The sequence below is a fragment of the Cannabis sativa genome, chromosome 4, assembly GCF_029168945.1.
Source record: "Cannabis sativa cultivar Pink pepper isolate KNU-18-1 chromosome 4, ASM2916894v1, whole genome shotgun sequence".
Classification (NCBI taxonomy): domain Eukaryota; kingdom Viridiplantae; phylum Streptophyta; class Magnoliopsida; order Rosales; family Cannabaceae; genus Cannabis; species Cannabis sativa.
This window is the reverse complement of record NC_083604.1, coordinates 52,831,738-52,850,489: the sequence shown is the minus strand read 5'-3', so window position 1 is coordinate 52,850,489 and position 18,752 is coordinate 52,831,738. Positions and strand designations below refer to the sequence as shown.

General features: G+C 33.8%; 1 protein-coding gene across 1 annotated transcript; it reads right to left on the bottom strand.

Annotated features, from left to right (window-relative positions):
* Nucleotides 1-318: 318 nt before the first annotated feature.
* Nucleotides 319-2,153, bottom strand: LOC133037261 (uncharacterized). The gene is made up of 3 exons (XM_061114188.1): nucleotides 1,348-2,153; nucleotides 1,062-1,253; nucleotides 319-974 (listed from the first exon to the last, which is right to left on the bottom strand). The coding sequence occupies exons 1-3, from the start codon at nucleotides 1,849-1,851 to the stop codon at nucleotides 594-596; spliced, it is 1,077 nt and encodes a 358-aa protein (XP_060970171.1). The 5' UTR covers nucleotides 1,852-2,153; the 3' UTR covers nucleotides 319-593.
* Between the last annotated feature and the right edge of the window lie 16,599 nt (nucleotides 2,154-18,752).

Here is an 18,752-nt window from a genome sequence, read left to right as displayed (position 1 = left end):
GGGGTACCTGTGGAAAAGAAGCCTGTAGGTCGTCCAAGAAAAAGCAACGCTGGAAGAAGACGGGAGAACCGTTTCCTGTCTGGTGATAAAAAAGGTTCTATACCACGAAACTGCAGCCACTGTGGCAGTTCAGGCCACAACAGAGCAACATGCAAAGCCCGCATCTGAGGCGTCTTGTACGTATTCGTTGGGAAATTTGATATATTGTAATGATGCATATTTTGTCATAGTTATTTTTGTTGAGGTTGAATATTTTTCAAATATTTTAATTATTTTTAGGTTTAATAGTTATTTTTGTTGAATAATATCGATATTTTATATTTGAAACCACGAATAATTATCAAAATTTGAACGAAAAGAAAATCTATATATACATAACTGTAATGTTAATTACACAAAATATACAATGTCCCAATAATTACACATATAATCAGCCGACATTTTGGTAAAATAAATCAACACACCACCGTTGACGAAACATAGCTATCCGGTCTGGCGTCACATCGGTCAATCCACGCTGCATCATGAGATGCTCCACATACTCAATGCAATAGACGCCACAATCACCACTAAATGCAAAATAAAATGTAAAGTCAGTCTAACGTAAAACATATTTTAATACTATAGTACTTTTTTATCGCTATGTACCTGGTTGTTGACTTCGGAACTAAGTCGTGAGTGGCTCGAGTCGGGTGCATTTTTGGAAGCACCGTGATGTCACAGTTAGCTAACGCCATGATCTGGTTGTTATGTGGAAATTCCCCGGTGGCAAGGATTAGCGAGGGCAGCAGTTCTCCCCAAAGCTTCAGGATGGGTTCCAAGACGGTCCAATGACAGACGCTGGAATCACAGTCGTAGACATTAATTTTCCACAGCTCTATTTCGACTTCAACTGTGACCCAGTGCCTTGCCTCGGGAAGGTTCAGAACGAAGTAAATAAACTCGTTACCCCTCCATCTCTCAAAGACTTGGGACTGTAATTACAGAGAACAACGAAACAATTAACAAACCATAATAATCTTCCCCAACAATTAACATTTAAAATCTTACTAAAACAATACCTTATGAACCCCTCTGCAGTAGTCCAGGATATAATCCTCCCACACAAAGTTTTTCCTCGGACCCTTGTGGCTCGTCCATGCACTGCTGATCATGGCGGTCACGAATGTGGAGAGAATGACACCCTTCTGAGGAAATGTCAGTGGATAGTCGGTGCGTCGCCTCCTCAGCATATGCATTGCTGCATCTATATGCTGCATATAAAGAGAAATGTCAGTTAGACAAAAAAATATATTAATTGCACATAAAGTTCTAAAGTGAAGTAATATTATAAAATACTTTACTTACGTCATCTGTAAGCCATTCCTTTGGTGTGAGCATTATCCAAAAGAATCCTGGACCGTAATCACCACTTCTCAAATCCCGAAGTCGGTGGTTCGGAATGAGTCCAACACACCACTTTCGGAAAGTGGTTAACAATTTCTCATCCGGTGGCTCCAGGGGATCAAAAGTCGAAGATGGCCTATGTCTCCTCTTCATCTCCGTATAGTCACCGAACCATACACGAGGCTTTGTCTTCCTCTTCCGACTCTTAACCACTGCAGGTTGTGCCTCTATCGACAGAATCTCACCCTGCGACTCGGTGTCATGTACATGGATAAGAGGTTGTGCCTCGATCGGAGTTGCTGGAGCTCCCTCATAAGGATCGTAATCGTCGGGGAAGACCTCATCCTCTTCTACTGGGGGTGAGGCAGCTGGTGGTGGGGTAGATGGATCTGCTGGGGCCTCCGGTGCTGAAGCTGTCGTTGGCGGATGATTCAACATGGCCAATATGTCTCTGAGCTGCTCCATAATTACGTTCTGACCACCCTTCAGCTCTACATGGCTGGTCTCGTATGCCTTCTTCAGCTCGACATGAGCAGCATACAGACCCTGAGTGTCAGCCTCGATCCTATCCAACCTCGCCACTAAATCAGTGTACTCGGCACCCCGAACGCCTGATGAAGATGGTGCACTGGGCTGAGGTTCTGAACCAGTGGCCTGAAAAAATATATATCAAAAAAATACGGTAAGCATACGATAATTCCACAATGTAACAAATATCACAAAACAAAAACAATAAAAAATAAAGACATAAAAAAAAAGTTCCAAAAATTGGTACACAGTGTACATTTCTGAGTGTCTGGGACCTGAGTCTCTGGTACCTGACTACCTGCCTCAGCCTCTGTGTCATCCACAGCATCATCAACCAGGTTCTCCACACCATCGTAAGATATGGTCCTCACAAATGCCTCCTCCTCTGTCCGTGGAAGTAGCCCCTTCACCACTTCAAGATTCTGTTTATGGTTCAAAAAATATCAAAATAAAACCATTTAGCATTTATTACAAGCATTTATGTTAAATAATTATTCTGAACATAAGTGAAAATCATACCCGTCTAGAAAATAATGCGCTGACGTCTTTCTTCCCAATATCGCCTTTGCTCGTCCAGCTAAGCATCCTGGGGAACCGAATCCCGTGGTTCGTGCCATACCTCTTCCCAACCTCCAAAATGGCCTCGTACGCCCAATATTGTACTGCAGGTGCGAAGCCATATGCTGTGTATTTGCACTCGTGCTGAACATCCGAACTCAGCTTCTTCTCGTAGTTGGCCTTCTGTTTCAACATGTCTTTCTGAAGCGAGTGCATGAGTCTAGCGAATGAGTGCTTCCCCCAAGGAATCCGGAAGAAGAACTCGAGGTCTTCCACATATCTAAGTATGTGAGGCGTAATCAGCGCGTTTGCCTCGCGGCCCAGAAGCACTGACTCCACAAACAAGCATAAGCCGAGCTTGTACAAGTCTTCCGGGTTCTGACAGTTTGTGAACTGAAGTTGGAGTGCTTCTGTCTTCACACTATCAGACCGGTTGAAATATCTGTTGATCAATCGGTCTGACCCCGAGCGCGCGACCTGCGCAGCCTTCTCCTCTTCTGTTGGCCCCGAGGAGAAGTCCAGGCCTGTAATGAGTGCAAACTCCAGCACCCCAAATCTGACCTCCTTCCGACCAACATAAAACCGCATCCTCAACTCCTCCTGAGCATCCACTTCCATTTTGTGGAGCATCAGCTGGTGAAATAACACCGAGGAGAATGTCAAGGGTACGGCATTCTAGAAGCTCCCGAAACGGCTTTCCTTCGCCGTGTTATTAAGGTTGAACTCCTCAAACCGAGCTTTGATTTTTGCAAAAATTCCAGTGCCCCTATATGTGACGCGGTCAGTAAAATGCTTGGGTGCTGGAATAATGAGTCTGGGAGCCATCTGAAAAATCAAAGACCAAAAAAATTTAAATGTCAAAAAAGTTAAGAAATGTCGACATAACATCGACATCATGTCGATATTCTGTCGACATTATCAAACATTCAACACTGGTCGACAAATCGTCGACATACAATCGACATGCTATCGACATTATCATAAAAGCAGTGACAAACAATCAACATCGACAAACTATCGACATACAGTCGACAAATTGTCGACATTCTAACAGTAAACTACCAACAAAATCAACTGCAACTTATTATCGACAAACTATTGACATACAGTCGACAAATTGTCGACATTCTAACAGTAAACTACCAAAAGAATCAACTGCAACATATAATCGACAAACTATCGACATACAGTCGACAAATTGTCGACATTCAAACAGTAAACTACCAAAAGAATCAACTGCAACTTATTATCGACAAACTATCGACATACAGTCGACAAATTGTCGACATTCTAACAGTAAACTACCAAAAGAATGAACTGCAACTTATTATCGACAAACTATAGACATATAGTCGACAAATTGTCGACATTCTAGGGCAAAACTACATAACATCAAACAAAGGTAAACCATCGACAAATTGTCGACATGATGTAGACAACCTGTCGACAACAATGTTCAAACACATAAACAGATACCTATACATATCGACATCCTATCGATATCCTATCGACATTTCATCGATAACTATGTCAAAACACACAAAACACCATTGAAACATATCCAACATATACAACATGCAAGTATTGACATCTAGATTCGCATATACAACCTAAAACACACAAAATCTGAAACACATACACAAATTCGCATTGAAATGTCTAAAATTTAAACAGAAAAAAACTTACCTTTTCGTGGTTCAGTGGTTCAGTGCTTCCTCGTCGTGGTCGTGGATCGCCGTGGGCCGCCGTGGGTGTTCGTCCTCTTCGTCGTCGTCGGTCGCCTTGACTTTCGTGGGGTTCGTGGGTTCGTGGGTTCCAGGGTTCGTGGTTCGTGGGTTTCGTGGGTTCGTGAGCCCGTTTCGTGGGTTGTGGGTTCGTGAGGGGTGAGGACTGAGGAGGACAGAGAGAGAGAGGGAACGTCTGGTTTCGTGGGTTGTGGGTTCGTGATCGTGAAGAGAGAGAGAGAGAGGGAGCGTCAGAAAGAGAGAGGGAACGTCTGAGAGAGGGAAAGTTTAATTTAGGGGGTATTTTAGGAATCTTTTAAAATTAGAGAAATAAATTTGTACAAATTATAAAAGGGTATAAATTTTGATATAGGTTATATTATTAAGGACAAATAATGAAATTTCCCTAATAATATAAATGTGTAGATAGAAATTAATGGTTGGAGAATAGTTGAAGGATATATACAACTAAGAGAGAAAGAAAACAAAAGTTATAATTATAGTAGCTTGATTATGATCACTCTTGATCAATGTAAGACCAAAATATAATTACTTACTCGAGAAAAGAGGTTACATAACAAATACACTTCATGAATTATCAAGGAATTAGACTAAAATTATGAGTTGTTAGTGAATATGCAGGAGAAGAATTAAAATAAAGTATTATGTGAGGAGAATGAAAATAGAGGAGAATGAATATGCACGATTGATGTAGAATATAATATTATATATATATAAATAATATTAGTTCAAATATCAAATATCAGTTTAAATGGGATTTGTTTTATTTTTATTTTATTATTTTATTATATATAAATAATATTTTATTATTTTATTAAAGATAAATAAAAAGTCACCCATAAATTTCTCATAAACCAAGAATTCAGTTATATAGACACACTTTATATAGAATAGATATAGACTAGTAAACATCCCGCGCTTCGCGACGGATATATAAAATATTTTTAATTATACATAAAAAATAAATTATATATTTTAATTAATAATAATTACTTAATCAAATTATATTAAAATTTTAATTTTACTATTAAAAAATTTGTGACATAAATACTTAAAATATTAAATTTGTTGCTAATAAATATCGAAATTTGAAAAATAGTAACATAAATTTTTATTTATGGTTTAATTTTTATTCTGATGTGTGTGTTAAGTTCTGGGTTCGAATTTTGTTGAGAGTGTTTTTAATGTTTGAGTTTTAGTGTTTTACTAAGATTCTAATGTTTGAGTTTGTGTTTATGAGATTTGTTTTTTTATTATTTATTTTATAGATTTCGAGAACTTAAAATTTGATGTTGTTTCTATTGATTATTGGGATTGAAAGTTTGATTTTTCATACGGGAATTAAAGTTTGCCTATTCGTTTCATTGATTGAAAAATATTAGTAGAAAATTTATAGAATAAGAATTTTGAATATATGAAAATAGAATTAAATAATAACATTTGAATTGAGAATCAAAGTTTATTGTTAATCTCCTTACAAAAAAAAGTTTATTGTTAATCTGTAAAGATAATATGGCTAGAAGAAGATAGAAAAATTAATTTTTATTTCATTTAATATGTATATAATATTTTTTTTTTGAATAATATGAATTTATTTCAATTAATTTTTATTTTTTCTAAAAGAATGATTAGTTTGGCCAATACTATATTTACAAGTGGCATTTTATTGATCAACTAACGGAACGATAAATTAAGTGTTAAGTTTAGAAATTTAAGGATATCAATAGGAACTACAATAATGACATTAACTCTATATGACATCAACTACAATAATGAAAAATTTTGATTCATAATCTGACACTTGTTTCTTCTTCTACATAATCTCACACCTACTTTTTGTTTGTTTAATTCATAATAAATTTTTTCTATATAAAAAAATACTTTTCTTATATTCTGCAAAGTAAAAAAAAAAACCTTCACACATATATATAAATAATTAAATAATTATTTAATTTAATATTATTAATTTAATGTATATTTATTATTATGTATTTTTTTAAAAAATAATTAATTTAAGATAGATATTTTTGTAGAAAATTTATTAAAATAATAGTAAAATATTAATTTGTAAATTTATGCTTTAATAAAATATTAAAAAAATTGAGAGAATTAAGGTGAAAAAAATAGTTTTAGAGAGATTTTAGACCGTCACATTACCGCCTCATACTTCTCCTTTATATAGATATATAGATTATTCAATAGTGATATTTTTAATAACTAGCTATATGTATAGTATATTTATGAAAATAATCATTATATGTTAAAAAAGACACAAAACATTCAATTTGATTTTATTATAGTAATTATATTGATTATTGTTGATTACTCACCATGAGTTGGTATCAATTGAATTATTTTTTATTTTTTTCTTTTATACATAGATTATTTATTGGATTTTTTATTATTTGTGAATTTGATATCAAGTATGTTAATTTTTTTTTGAACAATGAGCATTCATTGAAAATAATTCAAGTTTACATCTTCATCAAAAAATATGAGAAATTATTTATTCAAATTAGTTCGTCATCCACCATGAGTGTACAAACTGATAATTCATGTATACAATAAACATAAATCAGAGATGTCTCAGAGAAATTAGATAATTAACTAACAAAATTATCTATGAAAGATTCAAATAACAAAAAAAAATCTCTTAGAGAATATAATAGGCAATCCACATGCGAGTTACAAATACAAAATCAACTTTCTACAAATCTCCCTAGTGAAAACTCCTCTAATGCTATCAACATGTTCACATAATTTATTTTAACGACAATAAAAGCTCCTACAAAAATGTTAAAAAAGAAATAATGAGAACCCTTTTAAATCAATAAACTAAGTAATTTAACAAATACCAAAAATAAATTGCATTAGAATAAAAAATATGAAAAACTTATCTTATTCAGGCACTCCAAAAGTCCTTTTCAAACTGTGTGTGAAAATCAATAATCTTCTAACAAAGAACAAAACCAAACAAGAACAATACCAAGAACAGAAAAATTACGGTTACAAAATACTCACAAGAAACTTAACAATATACCAAAAATAAAACTAAACAAAGACATAACAATTGTATATAAATATATGTATAAATACACATAATTAATGGGAGGAGATTTCAATGGTTACATCAAATATGTAACCATGATGGTTACATTTACTCTTATTCATTAGATCATTATTAGACGGTTGTGATTAATTTAAAATTTTACTAAAAATAATTAATAAATTACATGTAACTTGATACTAACTTGATTTTATTTATTTCCTTAAAATAAAAAAAAAATAAAAATATTAATTTCTAAAAAGGTTTTGTTAATGAAGATTTTCGTTAACCAATAAGTAAGTCTTTTTGTAATAAATGAACTCTAGAATTAAATAATAATAATAATAAATTGTGTTGACCTCGCTTTTAGCCAACGACAATGAGTCTAATAATAAGCGATTAAGAAAATGATTTACGTATAATATGAGCAAATAAATAAAGAACACAAGGTTTTTAAAGAGGTTCGGTCCCGTTCAATTCGGTAATAGCTTACTCCCCTTGATTTGTATTAACTTAAGAGCAAAGAACACAGTGTTTCCTCTCTTGAAGCTCTCACAATGAAATCTCTCAGTATGCTCTCTTAGATTTCTTTAATGTAATTCTCTCGACCCCTTTACCAGTGAGAATGGATCACTATTTATAGGGCTACATGGTTGAAGGAAGATTTCCCTTTTGCTTACAATATCTATAATTGGTAAGAACATATATTACATATTTAGAATGCACATATTGTGGGATTTGGACAGCTTTTCATATCTTTGTGATACGATCCCAGATTGATAGGAATTACTCTTGTGCTTCACAATGCAAATTCTGGAATTGCTAAGTATTGATGCGCTGCTCAGATTATCCACTGCTCGACTAGGAAGACATCGTTTGTGCAGGTGTACGCTATGCCCTGCTCGGAGCATCGCTCTCGGGCAGATGTGGGGAATCAGGTTCACGTGTCACCAACATGTGCTGCCACGTCAGAGTGCAAAAAAGGGGATAACAAATGGCAAGAAGATTTTTTACGTGGTTTTGAAGTTAATTCTTCATAGTCTACAAGTCTATTTTATTTTGGAATTAAATAAATAATATTGTATACATAATACAAAATACAAGGAAATATTGATATAATATCTCTCTTTTTCTCAAATTGGTCATCCTTTGTTCCCTAAGTTCTATCCCTATTTATAGGAGTTTATGATGACAATTAATCCCTTGAGATCTTGTCCCTGTAACTGTTCTTGAAACGTGGACAATCCCCACGTTTCATACTTACATCACATGGGATGATAATAATAAATACTGCCATAACCGCTCTTTGTCTCTATCTGTAAACAATTATGTTGACTATGCTTTATTCATCTAGTGGTACACACAGCCTTCTCAAGATGCTTTACCCTAACAAGGCTTCTCAATGCCTAAGAATATTTTAAATAATACTTCTCGTGTCCTACTATAAGCATTGAGTGAAAAAAAAGCGAGACACCATCGTAGTGTGATAATTTTGAGGTGAATCATGATGGGAGTGCTTCTGCTAATCTTCTAACATACTCATAAGTATGTGGGTCAATGAGCTGCGAGCTCTTTGAATAATTCATTTTCTACCTTTTCTAAACATTATCATTCTATTGTGTATTCTGTGTATCCTAAGATGAATATTCTTTGTTTATTGTTCGTCTTGCTGGTCTCATCAATTAAAAGTTATTATTCATGGTTCGTCCTTATCTTTAAAAGGGCGAGTTCAAATATTTCTACTAATTGTAGTTTTCGAGGCGAGTTGATTGAATGCATTTATTGCTTTAAAACTTGAGCTGGTTTATTTTCTAGCTTTTTTACATGTGTCAACACCATATTGTTACTCAAAATATGAGTATAACAATAGCTTCCTAAAAAGTATTTTTTTAAAAATAAAAAGGACTTTTTAATTTCCAGGGGTATGATCGTATTTTTCCCTCCTTAAAAGAAATTGCATGCTTCATTTTGGCAGTTCAATACATTGATGTAAGCATCATTTCAATATTTATTACTTTGACTCTTCTTTACGCATTAGTTCCCATCCATTCGATCAGTTATCATTACAATCGAACTATTTCTATTGTTTGGGTATAAAACTTGGACCTTCCCCTTATTTTGCCATTACCGTTCATAGAGCTTAGAATTTAAAAATTTCAGCCATTTTTCTCTCGAAATTGCATACCCTCACTATCCCTCACATACTTCCTTCGAGTTTTTGTTGATCTTATTCCTTAATCTCAGAATCGCCAGGGTTTAAACTCTCTGCACTAGGAGTGTTCAACAAGGAATTCTTTGAGACTCCATTTCTCTCTACGAACCAATAAGTGAATATCCATCATTACTCTTTTGATTAAAATCTCTTTGTTGCTGTTATCTCGATTTTTCCCACCTGACGTGGCATGTCCACGCGGCCAATATCAATGCCACGTCAGAGTACAACTCGCCAACAAGGAGGCCAAGCCATCTACTCAACACTTCAACCAACGAGGGGTCCGAGTACTGAGGAGGGATGACGACATGCAAACCAGCCACCCTAAGGGGGTTGGCCGACCACCCATGGCCGACCCTATGGCCAGCATAGGCTGGGCAGCTTCCAAGCACTGTGTGGCCAGCCAGCCTGTACCTCGCAGGTGCATGGTCAACCAACTTTTTCCTGGCAGGCCTTTAGTGTGCAGCTTTCATCCATGGACATCAAGTTAAGCAGCGAATTGGGCCTTGAAAACCTACAAAAATAGGGGAAAATATTAGCAACTTCCCTATTTTTGAGGGATAATTAATTCATTTCAAGTTTATTACTTAATTATGTAAATATAACTTTATTTACCTACTTTTAATGGGTTATTAGTGATGTAAGCTCTACTATATAAAGAGCATTAGTTAAATACTTATTCCTTATGTCTTAAGCTCTCAGTTTTAACTCTCAAGCTCTAAGTTTGAAACTCAACTCTCTCTTCTCTCTCTCTCTCTCACGTCATAGGCATATTCTCTCCATCACTTGAGATTTGCCAACTCCATTTTCGCATTGTAATCTTAAGAGAGCCATTTCAAATTCTACAATACTTATGATCTGAGTGGTATTATCTTTGGTATCAATACAACCAAAAGAGGAGTATGTCATTACCCGCTAACTAAAGGGGTTGAACCTCTATAAAATCTCGTGTCTTATTTACTTCTTTGTTCTTATTGTGTAACACATAGTAATCATCAGTAATAAATACAATGTTGGAATTTATTTTACCAAGATCTTAGATCTACTCACAAGTATGTTGTTTAACACCCTAAATATGAACTTTCTAAAACGATAATTAAACACATATAAAGTTAAGAAAACCTTACATTGATGCAGCGGAATAATGTCTCCTTCCACTCAGATCTCTAACCCTTGTATCCTTTCTGTCACAGAGTATAATCAAGATTTGAGCCCGAATGACCTTCTCTTTGTGTGTGATCCTTCACAGTCTTCCAATCTATGATTGAGGTACCACTTGCTGTGTGTGGGCACTACCCTATCACTAAGGTTTCGAAATTGAGAAGAGGAAAAGAGAGAGGTATAGGGTCGGCTATAGAGAGAGAAGTGGAAGGCTCAGTTTTTCTGAAAAGGCAATCTTTGATTTTCTGAGAAAAAGGTTATGTTGAAAAACTTGTTATTTGACTGAGCCATCACTTTCTATTTATAGGCAACTACTAGGTTTAGGTTAGTAATTGTATGGCATTAAAATAATGAAAATATTAATTGGAAAAAGCTCACTAAGTGGCCGGCCATAGGTGTTAATGGGCCTTACTTGTATTTTGCAGTTTTCACAATTTTTATTTCTATTTTCTCAAAAACGCCAATTTTCTAATTCTAACCATTTAAATGCCAAAACTAATTATTTAATAACTAATATAGATTATTAAATAATATTATCATTTAATTTAATTATTAATTAGACATATAGAGTCTCTTAATTAATAAATAAACCTAGAATCTCTTTTCTTTACAATTTCACCCCTGCTTAGTGAAAATTTACAAATTAGACATAGTCTAACTTTAGAATTATAATTGATTAATCACAAATCAATTATTGAGTCTTACAAGCAGTATAGTCTCAACTAGAATGGGGACCATAGATCTATATGCTGAGCTTCCAATAAGTGAACCAAATTTACTAAGTAAATCCCTACTTATTAATTCCTCGTTGAATCCACTCTTAGAACTTAGAATTGCACTCTCAGACTTATATAGAGCATATTATATGTTCCACGATATAGATATTCTATCTCATTTAACCATTGTTATAATCTTATTGTGATCAAAGATCCTCTATATAGATGATTTACATCGAGATGAGATAATTTTACCGTTTACACCCCTCAACATATTTTGCCCCTTAAAACACTTAGCTACCTGTAAATGATGTTCAGTAATCTAAGAATTAGTCACTTAAACAAGAGCTCATCCATTTACTTCTATTTAGCTAAGCTCGAAGGGAATCATCACTTGACTTCTATACACCAGTAGAAGCTATAGATTCCATATTTATGTTCAGCACTCCCACTCAATCATACTATCATGTTCCCAAAATATACGTATCACCCTGACCCAAAAGTAGGCTTAACTAATAAATCAAAGAACATGAATAACACTCCTGAGTTGAGCCTAAGCATATCAGGATTTAGATTCTTTTAATCTTAAGATCAACTACTGATATTGACTTGGAAAGATACAACGGTAAGTTTATAATATCTTAACTAACTTCAATATCGGTCCAGTCCAATGTATAATCTATACATTCGAAACTAGTATACTTTACCAATGTCTTGGAAAGAACATAACACTTACTCCAAGTGTAAGTACACATCATCGCTGATTATCACATCAGTGTAAATCCAAAATACTGATGAAACAGGGACTTAGTCTTTTGATTCATACAATCACAATCACATTCCACTGTGTTGACAATACTGTAATCGTGAATAAACATATGATCTGGACTTAACAGATTTTGTGTATTAATATAATAAACATATTAAACCATAAGCATGTAAAATTCATGCAAACATAAATTACTTCAAATTTCTTATATTGATAACTAATCAGATTGTAAAAGGTTTTATTTAGGGCACAAAACCCAACATACTACTCCATTGTCGGTTGGCCAAATCTGAGGTCAATAGTTGCTTTCCATATATTTCTTACATCATATATTATTTGCATGGGATTTATATGGACTTTTAGTAACTTAGGGCTAGAAATTTTGAGGTTACACAATTTGCAGGTCTTGGGTTTCTATGCTCTGTATTTCAAGAATTTTTTGGGATTTTCTTTTGTGAACAAGACAATGTCCCATTCTCATCTAGATTATGAACACCCAGACCATATTGAATTTGATTATCCCCAATTTCAAGCCATAACTTTTAAACCTCAAAGTCGTAAACCTCAATCCATACTTAAGATAAATGATGAAAGAATTAGGGAGCATACCATTAGGAATAATCAAGAAGAGACATGCATTCGTTATAGGCTATTCTTAGATGAAGTTATTGAGGGTAGACGTCGTTGTTTATGAGAAGCAGCTTGGCCTGAATTTTCTAATTTAGTAAAAATCCCCTTAGCAAAACTATTATTTTACCTCGAGCCACTGTTGCTTTTCCACCAAGTGATCTGGAAATTGAGATTATGGCTTCTAAAGCTCAAAATTCTAAGATGCCTCAGAATCCTAGTGTAACTTTCGAGGCAGAGTTGATCGAATCTAAGGTCAGATCAATTGCTCCTTATGTAGGAGATTTTTTTTTGAGATAATGTAGGAGATGTTTTAAGATCTTACTACATAAAAAATGAAAAAGGGTGTTGCATACGCTCAGTCGCACCTGGCAAATTTAAATGCTTCCCCCCAACTGGCATCTTGAAAGATGAAGGTTGCAGCACTAGCGACTCTTCAAGGATAGGAGCTTGGAGTGTTGAGCATATTAGAGCAAGGGTTATCCTTCCCCTTAGGCAATACTTTAAGGACTTTTGTAATTACCTCGGAATTACACCCTTTTAACTCGCTCTCAATTCTTACAGAATTCTTACATGCTTGAAGTCACTTTACCATATCTTAGGATGGGATTGCCCAACCCCTTTCGAGATTCTGTGTTTCTACTCTACTAAAGCCTGTCCTATGAGGAAATACTATTTAGGAGGCCTCTCTACTACTTGGAGACCCATACCATCGACCACAAAATTATTGTTAGGCTTCCCAATAAAAAGGAGTTTAAGGAGGACTTCTTTTAACAACAAGGTTCCATCCAATAAACACTACCTGATTCAAAATTTTACGTAAGTATAAATCATTCCTAAAATCTTGGTTTTGAGTTTTAGACTTTTTATGACTGGATTTTCTTACTAATGCTTTGTTTTTCTCACATTTTCAAATGCTATAGAGACCAATTCCAATACCAGAGGTCCAAAAGAGGCATGAGATCTTGGTGAATTTTTATATGGCCTACGAGCGGCTAATTTCTTGCTTCATGATGACAACTTAAAGTCTCACAGCCTTATTGTAAAAGACCAGTGCACCATGGACTATAAGGATCAAATATATTGTAGGGCAGAACGCTAAATTTGTTCTTACTCGATGTAAATCATCTATAAGGGATCTTTAATTATTTGGATTATAACAATGAATAATTAAGGGAAATTTACATGGTATACTAACTTTTGCCATTTTTTTACAAAAATACTGCCAGGCGGTATTTTTTACTTTTTTACTGTGTTTTTTTTATAAGTTTCATACTGCAGTATATGGTGTTAAGTTTTCACTGGTGTTCTACTGTTGTTTCGAGTTGTTCTGCTTTGTGTTTTACTGGTGTTTTATAAAAACACAGTATTTTTGAGAAGATTTCCGTGTGACAGTATTTTTGTAAAAATTAACCCAAATTCCAGTATTTTTGTAAATTTCCCATAATTAATAGCGTATCTATATTTGGAACATATAAATCGTTCTATAAAATTAAGAGTACAATTCCGAATCTATAATGGAGTCAGGAAGAATTAATAAGTTAGGATATTTACTTAGTAAATTCTAGATCTACTTATTGGAAACTTGATTATATAGTCTCATGGTCCCCACACTAGTTGATATAATATTGCCTTGTAGACTCAGTTAATTAGTTTTGATTAACCAATTAGGATTCTAAATTAGACTATGTCTTATTTATAAATTTTCACTAAGCAATGGCTTAATTGAGAAGAAAAGAAGTTTTAAGGTTTATTTATTAATTAAAAGACTTTGTAAGGTCTAATTAATAAATAAGTTAAATGGTAATTTTATTTGATAATAATTATAATTATTAAATAAATAGATTTGACATTTAAAAGGTTTAGAGTTAAAATATGACATTTATAAAAGCAACATAAGTTGCTAAATAAAATGGCAAAATTGTAACTAGTGGGGTCCACAAGCATGCTCCGCCACTTAAGTGATTATTTAACCATTTTTTTATTCCATATAATTTAAACTCTAAGCCTAGAAGGAATCCTATAAATAGAATATGAGAGGCTCATAACCTGACAACTCTAAGCATGGTCGAATTCTCTCTCTCTCTCTCTCTCTCTCTCTCTCTCTCTCTCTCTCTCTCTCTCTCTCTCTCTCTCTCTCTCTCTCTCTCTCTCTCTCTCTCTCTCTCTCTAAATTTCAAAGTCCTATAATGATAGAGTACCTTGCGCACTCATATCAAGTCAGTACTCAATCATAGTGTGAAAGATTGTGAAGAATTCCAACACCTGAAGGAGATTCAAGTTCAGATCTTATTATTATGCGACAGAAAGGAACAAGAGTTGGAGATCTGAATGGAAGGAGCCATACTATTTCACTTCCACCAATATAAGGTTTTCTAGAACTGTATATGTGTTTAATTCATTAGTTTAGGAAATTCATGTTTAGAATGTTAGGTTATAGAATATAATCAAACATACATATTAGTAAATCTAGATCTTGGTAAAATAACTTCCAACAATCAGAGGATGTACTCCTGGTCATCCATCCATCTCAAAATTTGCGTCTCTGTTGTGCGAACGCATCGCAACCAACAACACGTGATTCTTTAATTTGACCGGCTTGGCAGACACCCTTTTTAAGTTTGGCCAATTCAAAATCTTCTCCCAAATCTACATGAGGCTTACCAATGGCTGGCTCGCCAATTTTTGGCCCTGTTTCCCCAACATAATAAAGAGGACCAGGTTCAGTTACGGTGCCCGAGGGTCGCTCAACATTGGCTAAACCCTTAGTATGAGGTGCCAATGGTGGATTTTCCCTGGGTGGCAGAGGCTGATCATTGGGATCAGCCAGGTTGTTAGGGTCGACCTGACCATTTGTGTTGGTCAAGTTTGTTGTGCTAGCCGGGTTGGTAGGGTTGGCTACATCCATTGGATTTGTGGAGATCCAGTGGTGGTTGGAACACAAACATCAAGATTAGCAGTCATGGTGTCTTAAGGAAGACCTGATGAGGCAGAGGTTATAACCAGATGTCTCCTTGTTATAGCCATGGTGATAGATCAGATCATTTGACAATGCTCTCAATGAAAGTACCAAATTATTGACCTTTAATTTTGCCAACAGATAGCAAAGTCATATTTATGACTGATATCACCATGTGTACACAAGAAGAATGAGTAAATACAAAGGGACACGGTATTTTATAGAGGTTCGCCCCCCTTAGACGGTGAGTAATGAGCTACTGCCATTTTGATTGTATTAATACTAGAGATAATACCACTCACATCACAAGCGTTGTAGATTTTGGAGTGGCTCTCTTAAGATTAGAATAGTAAGAATCAAGAGGCAAATCTCAAGTAAGTGAAATGAGGGAGATTTAGTCTCTTATACACTGCTAGCGGGTGTAGAAGAGAGAGAGAGAGAGAGCTAAGGCCTTAGAACTTAGAGCTTCAAAGCACTTAGAACTCAGAACTTAGACTTAGAGAGATTAGGTTTAGTTTAGTGATCTTTATATAGGAGAGCTTACAAGAGATGATAGGTTGATATCCCTTAAAATGAGGAGATATCACCTATTAGTTACACATTCAAACAATAAACAAATAACATGTTAATTAGTCCCCAAGAATAGGTAAATAATTGAAATTTATCTCTTATTTTCGTGGGTTGTTAAGTTGATATGTTGTGCATGATGACTTGGCCTTCTTGTTGACAAGATGTACTCCACGTGGCATCAATCTTGTCCACATGGACACGCCACGTCATACGGGAGAAAATTAGGATAACAGATGTATGTTGACTTGGATGTCATATCACATTCATAGTTGTCAAACTGTGTCCTACTTTTGTGGATAATAAAGACACTTTAATGATTGATCCTTAATTACTATCTTTCTATTTTGGGAAGATATATGATCCTCGGACGAGATCTTAGTGATTAAGTCCTGATATTACAAGATCTAGTTAATGAGTAGGATAATGAACTGGATGTCTAGATGCTTGCTAATTCTTTATCTGGATACTCTAACTGAGTTCTTCTGAATACATGTTATGCTTGAAGTTTGCTCGCCCAGATGAGTCATTTGTTCAGCATCCAGAAGTCATGATTTTGCTAATGGAATTGGTCCATTCTCTTAATTAGGCCTTCTGTTGAGCCTGAAGTAGATGAGTTGCATTGCGTTTGGAATTACACATGTCCTCATCCAAAAATACAAATAATATTTACACCCTAAGCTTTTGAAACTTTAGGGGTTATGTCAACTTGCTCTCCCGAATGATATGAGGACAGGTGGAGGCTAAAAGGAGGAACCTTTTTGGATTTCAAATAAATAGTTTGTGGTTACTTCTTATTGTTTTGAAATGAAATGACACGTGGCATTGTGTGTGGAGATTACTTTTTTTAATGGAATGCGTGCAAGATAGCTTTGTGAAACTGTAGTGGATTACGTTAGCGCGAGTCTTAAGAAAAATATAATCATTTAGATATCTTGGTTCCAAGCATTGCATTAAATGCATGACTGGCAGCTTTCCCAAACTATTGGATACATCTTGTATTTTTTTTTTAATATAATTTGATAGTATTAAGAAAATAGTTAAAATATTTTTCTACAAAATTGAAAACACTAGCATTTACTTAATTTTATACGCGATTAATGATCATATTACTCCAAATCCCAATATAAAATACGAAGAAGACGACAATATAAACACTACTTTTGTCCCTATTGGTACAGACATTTATATTTTTAGCATTTTAAAAATTATAATTTATTTTTCTATATATATATAACGAACATCTATCAATATGACAGTTGTAGTAGACATTCTATCTATTTTTAAAATTTCTAAATAATTTATGATGTCTAAAACATAATTTAAAGATTTAGTTTCATGTATGCTTGATTTTATATTGCAAGTGTATAATTGAAGTTTTGAACCTTGTATTTGACAATATAAATTATTCTACATTTTTCGAAAATAGGTATGAAGTGTCTACCATAACTATAATATAGATAATCATATAAAAAAAATTATTATAATTTCTCTTAATGCTAAAAATAAGTATGTCCCTATTTGTAGAGACAAAAATGTAGATATAAATCATTTTTGATATAGTATAAAGTATTCTAAATTTTATATGATAAAGTACTTACCATAACTATAAATGTGAATAATTATATAAGAAAATTTTAATTATAATAAATCTCTCTTAGTAGAGACAAAAATGATCTCCCTTTTGTAAAATTTTCCGAAGACACTAATAACGTATAAAAATTATCGTACTAAAATTAATTTTTCAGAGAGAAAAAAAATTATATCTAATAAGAGATTTATATGTACTTCTCTAATGATTCCTTTTAATATATATTTATATAAGATGTAAGAAAGGGTACCAACAAACGTTAATAAATTAATATTATTATTTTTATTTCTTTTTTTAAAAGAAAAAAAAATGTTAATATTATTGTTATTATAAAAAGCGTTAATTATTAATATGCTTTTGTTAAGAAAGTCAATATATTGAATAAGTATTACAAGTGTCAAATTATAATATCTAAGAATTGAGACAATTTTAGACACAATATCTTACTAAAACAATTTTTGTATATATACCTAATAAATATCAAATAATCATCGATAAAAGTTGACGTTTATTTGTTTAATTTACATCTTCATTATTGGAGCACAACAAATATAGCATGGCCCCTATATTTTCTGTGTGTAAAATTTACAACATGTGCATGGCATGGGAGTGGTCTTATATTCCTATAGCATTAAGTCATTTTCTGTGTGTAAAATTTACAACATGCATGGCATGGGAGATGGTCTTATTTATAATGTACTTTTATGAGCATTACTATTGGGTACTAATGGTACTTAGTGCTCTTAGACATGTCATCTTATAATTGATAAACGATACTCTCTAAAAATTATTATATTAAATTATATGAGACTTAATACTTAATTAATTAGATCAATAATGATAGGCACCACTGATGCCTTTCGCATTTCTCATACTTTTATATACTA